This window comes from Eutrigla gurnardus (assembly GCF_963514095.1).
Source record: "Eutrigla gurnardus genome assembly, chromosome: 7".
Taxonomy (NCBI): Eukaryota; Metazoa; Chordata; class Actinopteri; order Perciformes; family Triglidae; genus Eutrigla; species Eutrigla gurnardus.
Genome location: NC_139921.1, coordinates 29,064,787 through 29,073,458, shown reverse-complemented (window position 1 = coordinate 29,073,458; position 8,672 = coordinate 29,064,787). Strand labels below are relative to the sequence as shown.

Below are 8,672 nucleotides of genomic sequence, written 5' to 3'. Positions count from 1 at the left end.
CATCAATCTTTAATCGACTATTTTCTCGATTAATATTTCATTATACATGCAGGTGAAATATGTCAAAGTAATCTTTTTTAATACTGCAAATGTATGCTATATTTAATTTAATCACAAATGATTAATCTGTGGCTATTTTTTTTCACATTTATGAATGAAATGCACAAAGTGTTCCGTCTTGATGGCGATGGTTGTTGTCGAAACGTTTGATGTGCGTTATTTCCGACAGCAAGTGAACGCAGCGCCGGTGAGTCCAGCTGAACGGGTGGAGGAAGTGAGGAAACCGGCTGACCTCGGTCCCATTGGAGCAGCGAGCACCGAGCCGCGTCATCATCCCGGAAGGGACGTCTCTGCGGGGATTTGTGGAGCTTCAAAGGGACAAGAGTTGAGCACGAGCCCAGATATTAAAGGGAGTAAAGAAAGTAGAAGACAACAAAACCTTCCTTTCAGTGACATTTTGAATAAAACGTTTTAAAATTGGGACTTTTATAAGTGCTTGTTTAGGTGTAAAGTGTCCTTGAGTGTTTAGAAAGCAGCCTGTAAATAAAATGCATCATTTATTTTTCCTGATAAAATTATATTCACCATTTTGATATCAAATATAAATGTCTTTGCAGCAAAAAGAAGAAGTGTGAAATCACCTTTAAAACTAGTTATATGTAGTGGATAAAAACTTTGAGGCGGTTTGCACTAAAGGTCAATGTTCTTGGATGAATCGGATATTTAATTTCACACTACGTTATGCAAGAATATCACAGATTGGCCTTGTGTAGCCTGTTAAAGTGGGGGGATATAATACGGATTTAAATAATCCTTCAATTCCTACATTTTTGAAACACAGCAATAGCAGCTTGTGTATATTCTCTTTAAAGATTAATCTTGAAGTTAACAAGCCCTCAGACTTAAATATTTAAGTCCACAAATATTCAGTGTAGTATTAGAGGAGAAATGAAACCTTATATTCACACTTCAGACGCTGGAGGTGAAGAATTTTGCTTTTAAACACCTAACTCGACCATCACAGCTGCTCCCGTGCATGCCTGTAGATCCTGACCTGCAGGTTCCTCATCCAGAAGTCTCCACGGTGAAACCTGCTCGTCTCTATGGCAACGCAAAGTAGTCAGTAGAGTCCTTTGTGACCAACGGTGACCCATCACACAGGCAACAAAGTGTGGTGGATAGCAAAACATTCATTCTTTATTTATTGACTGGAAAAATACAGGGACCAAAAAAAAAAAATGAGAAGAAAAATGTGCAGTCAAATGATCCCCGAACACCCATGATTAAAATCCCCCAAAGCGACTTCATTTCATCAAATGAAAACATCTCAAAATCACAGAGTTAATGTGCAGCGAGTAAAGCGCTATGTTAAGTCATGCCACGAAGCAGAGGAGGGTTGTGGGGGGGCGGGGCGGGAGGTGGATGGGGGGTAAGTAAAGGAGGGAGAGGCCATTTAGATGGTTCGGGGCATCGGGAGGCAAAGCCACAGCAAGAAAAGCATCATCAGATCGCATCAATGTCAATGTCGTCCTCTTCTTTTTCAGGCTTGTCCGGTTTCACAGTCTCGACTTTGAGCTCGCGGGCGGAGGGAGAGTACACCACCTGAACACAGAGAGCCAGCAGCTTTAACACCAACTACACAACAAATGGTACATTTACTTCAATTTAAACAAAAATCTAGAATGTTTTTTTAGGCATAAACGCCTTTATTAGCAGTGGACAGATAGGAAACATAGGAGAGAGAGGGGGGGGGGGGTGACATGCAGGAAAGGACGTGTCAAACCGCTCCATCGAAGGAACATTTAGAAAATGCATGAGTCAGAGGAGATGAGAGAACTTTGAGGCTCATTTTTATAATAAAATAATTCTGTTTTAGTCTAAAGGGTGCAGAACTCTGAAAGGGAGTGGTTTCAGAGAGAGGTTTCATATTTGCATATAGACAATATTTACCAAGAAAACACATGACACAAGTTGAGCAGCTACGGACATTATTTGTTTTAAAGTGCTGTACGTACAAGTTAGATTTAATGTGTGATAAAAACACCGTTACCTCCACGTTCTCGTCATCTTCCTCCACCTCTTCCTCGCTGCCCTCGCTCTCCTCCTCCGCCTCCTTCAGCCATTTCACAAACGGAGCAGCCTTGGCGTGGATCTCTTTGGCGAGCTCCTTAGAGACGTACTTCTTAGAAACCTGGGGGGAGATATAAACACACAGTCAATCACTTTGGTAACGGCAACGGCATTTAATTCATTAATATAAATAATCCCAACACGCCCCCGCTGCTGCTGCTGCTGCTGCTGCCGCCGCGTGGGACTCATTTAATCCACATTATTAGAGGTGATGATGACGCAACGTGTTTTCATCTCCTGCCTTCCATCAACAGCTTTACTACTTAATTACAGGCAACGCCCCAAGCTAAATTATATAATCATATGACAATAAGCAAGTTATTACGGGGCAATTTAATTATATCAGATGAAATCTAGTTGAGGTGAGTAATGCCGACATGATGAATATTTCAACAATATTTTATTAATTCTAGGATGTTTTCTTGAAAGACAATATTTGATATTTTCCCATGTGGGTCATCGCTGCTACAACTATAAACTACGTTTTTAATGATTTTCTGGCCCAAATAATATCCATCTTCAGCAATTCATCAGTTATTTGTTTCCTACCGACCGTTGTGTCCCTTTAACACTTCATAAAAAGATCAACGTGTGACTTCCACACCCACCTTCTCTGCCCAGGCGAATATGACGTCCTCCTCCAGCAGGTCTGCGTCGTAAAGGTCTTTGAGGATGATGGGGACTCGAGCCAGCAGCTGACTCTGATGCAGCTTCACGACGCACTCGAAACCTCCCATCAGATACTTCTGGGCCTTCTTGTTGTTGTGGCAGAACTGAGGGGAAAGTTTACAACCAGAAAATATAAGTCTCGAGCCAAAACACCCGACAAGGTCACATCTGATGGTAAACGCGCACGGCGTTGGACTTACTCGCAGGAAGTGGCGTTTGTACTTCTTAATCTGGTCACGGATGTTTTCGTTGAAGAGCAGCTCGCTGAGGATGAGGGGGCCCATGGCCTTGACGTCCAGGCGCTCCGCCTCCGCCAGGATCTCCTTATCAGCTCCGTCGATGGATCCACTCTCCTTCTGATGCTGCGAATGGAAACCAGTGAGGTTAAAGGACGGGTGGAGACAAGTCACGATTTAAAGTGTTTCTGTGAACAACGCATATTAGTCTTATAAATAAAGTTATTCCGACTTATTTACCTTTTAAACTTACTCCCATTTCAGCTCATAAATGTAACACTACTTTCTCTTTGACTACACGTTGGCCTCCAGAGGAAATGTGTCAACGACATTAACAACCCGGTTCAATCGCTACAGCTACATTCATAGACTTGGAGAGGAAGCGTTTGTTGTGAATACATTAAGAGTCGAATTACTTTCACAAAGTTGTAGAACAGGTTGACCCGCTCCTCCAGCGGTTTCTCCAGGTCCTCGCTGAGCGTCAGGTTCTTGGCGTGGTCGCTGATCTCCTCCATTCGCCTCCTCTGCGCCTCCTGAGTCGTCTCCTCCGCCCAGTCCTCATCGTCGTCGTCCCCGTCCTGACGACAAAAGGGAGGCGGACAAAATGAGCCAGTTTTTAAACTGAAGGATCCGTGTTTCGACACCTGGCTCCACGGACTAAAATTAATCCTAATGGTTAAAAGGCTTTGGACGGTTTCAGCAGCTCAGATGTTGAGATGTTTAAACACAAGCAGCCGTATGAGAACTTTGCCTAGATTTTATTTTAAATAATATGATTGATCAAAAGAATAAAATAATTTTCTCAATATGACACTCCTTTTCACCTCGTAGACGATAAACAAACCCACTGGCATGAGTTTCAGTGTTTATTTAAACCATATTAACCTCGTGAAACGCAGCCCGCCAGTGTTTTTTAATGAGGTGGAAATATTTGTACACTTTTAACAGCAGATGTGTCCGCTGTCATCACCAGTCATATCTACACAAGCAATGTGTTTATTATTAAAACGTGATTAAGCAGTGTTTCCACAGATCTCACCTAAAAAAAACACATGCACAATAAAATAAATAAAAAAACATGACTCTCGACTTTGAAGTGGACCGATGGATGATCCGACTCGTCGACTTTGAGAGTGCAGCCCTAAAAAGGTACAGGGCCAACGTTGGTGAAATCTCACAAGTACTCAAGTCTTTAAAAAGCCACTCTAGATGTGTTTTAAGTTTCTTAAAATAACGATCTCAGAAAGCTGACCTCTGGATGGAGCCGTAAACAGCCGATTGTCTCACAACTGCAAACATCTGTTGTCCACCTTGGACTTCGAGCTTTATTGAAACTGAATCCGCACACTAAAGTCTAAACGGGAACTTTTTGACTTTGTTGATCTTTGTTTGGGCAACGAGGACAGCGTCGGCTGCTCATGGGGGCGTTGAACTCGGTGAGCACTGACAGTTAACATTTTCTTAAAGTTCCAGCGCTGAGCAAACAACACAGCGTCCGACCGGTACTGTGTGTTTGCTGTTGAGAAACTGGCCACACAGCGGTCAGACTCTGAGCTCGTAGAGAGACTCATTAGACTAGAAACCCACCACAGCCTGAGGAGCGTCAAAGTTTTCTTGGCTAGCCTCTCCGCTGCCAGAGCCGTTCTCCTTGTCCTTCTTGCGGTTCTTCTTCTCCTTCTCTTTCTTGACAGATCCACCCTCAGTGCTCTCTGTTATCGGACAAGCAAAATGGTTACAATCAAAATCTGCACTAATTTAAGTTCCTATTATGTTCAACTCGAAAGCGAGCTGGAAAAAAAGAAGAGGCAAATCTGACCTGGTGGGTTTTTGAGGATGAACGTGCAGAGTTTGTGTCTGGTGTCTAGCATGCCGCGGTATCCACAGGCCTTACAGGAATTGCCAATGGTTTGTTTCTTGGGATTGACATGCTGTAAGAAAGACAAATTAAATTGTATTATTTTAAATATATATTTTTAAATGCGCTTAAAACTGAATGTACGTTACAGATGCGGTGGAATATTTACCAGATCAGTTTCAGGGTTGTCACACTCGGGACACAGCACAAATTTTCTGATGAACCCATCAAGCATGTCCTGCAACTTGTTCGCCTCATGGGATCCGTTGACGATGTAACGGTCATTTTTGCTATCAAACTGGGTCTGAGCACCGAGTTCACAACCAAAAAACTTGGTTGGGTCTGCGGAGAGGAGACAATTAAAAAAAATACATTAAAAATAAAATATGACTGGTTAGCCTGTTCTTGTTCTAACACTGGATTTATGTAAATTATATATATTTTTTATACCCCCAGAAAAAGATTTTATTCATTAATGAATAAAAAAAATATCATGGTAAAGCAGTTTAAATGCAATGTTTGTATGTTGATTTTATTCCATTATTTTAATATTTATTTTGGGCTTTTGGCCGCTCCCCAAATCCTGTTCCCCATTCCTTAAACACTTTGAAAGTAGAGTAGAGCTAGCTGAGTCAATACCATTTCATCAAACTCAAGATAACACGCAGCTAAATTTCACATTTCGTAACACGAACATCCTGCCTCAGACAAGAGACAAACTATATTTTGTGGACAGACCAGTAAGAGAAACTTCGTTCTGTAGCTTGTAATCCCTGAACATTGTGGATGTTAGCAGTTTAAGGGCTAAACTAGATGATCTGGCATTTGGTTGATCTTAAGGTACAAATGGACTTTTCCTTGGGGTTAAAACGAGCCAGATAGAGGGGAAAAAACAGGAGGAGACCGTCGCGTGTTACGTACATGTTGGAGGCCTGTTCAGTGCCTTTGCAACATCAACCATGTTGACAATGACCGTCTTGATTCCATTCCCTTTGCCTTCAACCTGGATGAGACAATAAGACACAAATGTTCCTTCTGGTGTTCTCTCCACTAATCCCAACGTCAAATATTTACAATTCAAACAAATGCAACCTTAATAATAAATAAATAAATGTATCAGTTACCTTGGCAATCAGACGGGGCATCTTGTAGCGATAGAACTGGTCTGACACGCTGCGGTTGACGTTGACAGACATTTTGGCTGGATGTTAGCACTATCAGTAAGATAAAAGGATCTTGGTTGGGGATTTTTCGGGATCTTCTGTCTGGAAAAGAGGGGATGACATAAACGACTGCAAGCGCGCTCTGTCTCTGACATGAAAAACGCTGTGCCGCTGTGGCCGCAAGCTCCTTGCTTGAAGGCGAGATTTCCACCACACAGGTTCCAACGGCTGCGCAACAGCTCTGAAAAGAGGAGAGCAACAAACATCAATGTCTGTTTAATTAAAAATTAATAAATGATAACAGTGACTTCGCTCGAGTGTTCAAACCAACTAGACTGAAAAGAGAATATTAGAACTAAACTGTATTGTTTCGTCAGAGTTAGATAAATGTTAAATGATTCTTTGCCAGTTCAACGTTGTAAATTTGTTTAAAAAAAAAAGGTGCTGAATTCATTATTATTTGTATAATAAATGTTTAGTGATTGTTTTCTGTAATTTTACTCCTATTAAATGTAAGTACCATATGCAATGGTGTTGCATACAACACTGTATTTAAGAAAAAGGCACATTTGCAAGATGGCAAACTAAATATTTGTGGTTTTAACCTATTATAACCCTGATCATATGTTTTTTTCCCCCAATCAAAGTGGGTATGCACTCTTGATAGCTCACAATCCACACAGTAAAGCCTGATTCCTGTGGTGCATGACGAGCCCTGAGTGACAGCCACTGTTCAGCCAGAGCAGGCCGAGTTACGACACAGGCATGTCAGTGCAGAAGGACGGGCAACAGAGTCCAGAGTCTCTCCAGACAGCTGGTTTATTACAAATATTATCTTATACGAGTTTTGACCATTCATACCTGCAGATCAACGCGATCATTTACATCCAGCACATTTCCATGTGATCCAACAGCTAGCAAATACAGATTAATCTAAAGAAAAATAAAAACCCAGGCAGTAAACTGGATGCTTTTGTGGACATATACACATTGTTTTGTGAAAGCCCTTTGTCTCACATGAGGGCCTCTGGCTTTAGTCACATAAGGCCTTCTCTTGTTATTAGGTCAAAAAACAGGAGGCCTAGCAGCTTTGCCAAACAACTCTCCCCCTGCTGATGGTTTCTAACCAGCTGCTAGTCTGCGGCTTCCCTCGGCCGCGTCAGGGGGAACCGACATTAAATGACTCACTACCGGGTTTTGACAGTGACACGCCGGGGTCCGGGAGCAGAGGTTACGAGGGCAGAGGTCGAGGCTATTTCAGAAGGAGGCTAGGTTAGCTTAGCTTAGCTGTCTTGCTTGGTGCATAGTGCGTCATACAGCCACTGCACACGAGTGAGGGGACTGGGAGACGCCATTTTGATACAGTGGCACAGAAAAACGTCATAACACATTAATAACGCTACGACATATACATACGCGTATAAACCACATGTCACACAACACGCCAGACATTTCAAACGGGGCACAAATAATTCCAGCAACTCACCGTTTTCGCAAAACAAAGACATAAACACAACGCTGATCGTCCAAGAGCCGCAGTGAACGGTGGTCGATGGCTGGCGCTGGTGTTGTGTCGACTGCAGCAGCGGGTTTTTCGTTAATGGTTTCCCTCGAAGATGCACAGTTTAACACCCGAGAGCGTCCAAACAGTGCAGGCGCCAGGCTCAGAATGGGGTTTTATCCGGAATGTCCTCGGGGCTTTTAGGGGACCTTTTTTGGGGGAGGGAGGGAGGGAGGGGGAGAAGAGGCGTATTGTTATCCACACACACATACATACACTCACTGCGGAATAAAAAACGCTAACGTTAGCATCATCAGGTGTTGCGGGGTGGGTAGCTCAGTCGTCACGAACAGCGCAGCTATTCCAGGAACTAAACACATTCTCAATAATGGCTCTGTAACGTCGAGTAGGAACGCGACGTTTTGCTCGAGCTTTAGCTAGCTGGCTAAAAGTTTTACATTACACATCACACACATTAAATTAACACAAATATTACGTTAAAAATATATACATAATCACACTCGAGATCATAATTATAGATTTCTACGTTTAAACGCAGCGTCACCGTCAGTCCGTTATTATACAAAACAGGCGCTCACGTCAACTCCAGGAAATAGCCAGAGCCCCCCATGCTAAAGCGAAGCCAACTGACGTCCAACGGCTAACTGGCGCTGGGCGTTCGGGTGAAGATAATACACGGTCGACTCTTTTTTTTCTTACAGTTAACGTCGGTGTTAAGATAGCTAAAATGTCCTCCGCGGAATCACAATCGTCAGGTGAAATCCACGTCACGATAACTCAGAAGAGAAATGTGACGGGGCAAAAAAAAAAATCGCACCTTACCTCTCGAATGTTCTGCGAAACACTACTACTCGCGTCGCTTTTACTGACGGACGTCAAGCTAACAGACGCGGCAGTTGGCTACATCCGGTTGTAGCATTGCTTTTCAAATGTCCGTACTTAAGGCGTACGTGTTTCTTCTGGGCATGTAACTATCTATCTACTATACAATTTGTTAGCTACTTGTGTTTTACTCGTGTATTGATATTGTGTGATATTTTATACTTCTACTCTACATTTTGAAAACAATATTGTACTTTTTGTGCACTGCATTTATT

General features: G+C 42.6%; 1 protein-coding gene across 1 annotated transcript; it reads right to left on the bottom strand.

Annotated features, from left to right (window-relative positions):
* Nucleotides 1-1,174: 1,174 nt before the first annotated feature.
* eif5 (eukaryotic translation initiation factor 5) lies at nt 1,175-8,467 on the bottom strand. The gene is made up of 12 exons (XM_084013931.1): nt 8,398-8,467; nt 7,540-7,763; nt 6,015-6,294; nt 5,812-5,893; nt 5,060-5,232; nt 4,852-4,963; nt 4,623-4,744; nt 3,452-3,613; nt 3,000-3,161; nt 2,739-2,903; nt 2,051-2,191; nt 1,175-1,602 (listed from the first exon to the last, which is right to left on the bottom strand). The coding sequence occupies exons 3-12, from the start codon at nt 6,084-6,086 to the stop codon at nt 1,504-1,506; spliced, it is 1,290 nt and encodes a 429-aa protein (XP_083870057.1). The 5' UTR covers nt 6,087-6,294; nt 7,540-7,763; nt 8,398-8,467; the 3' UTR covers nt 1,175-1,503.
* Nucleotides 8,468-8,672: the final 205 nt, after the last annotated feature.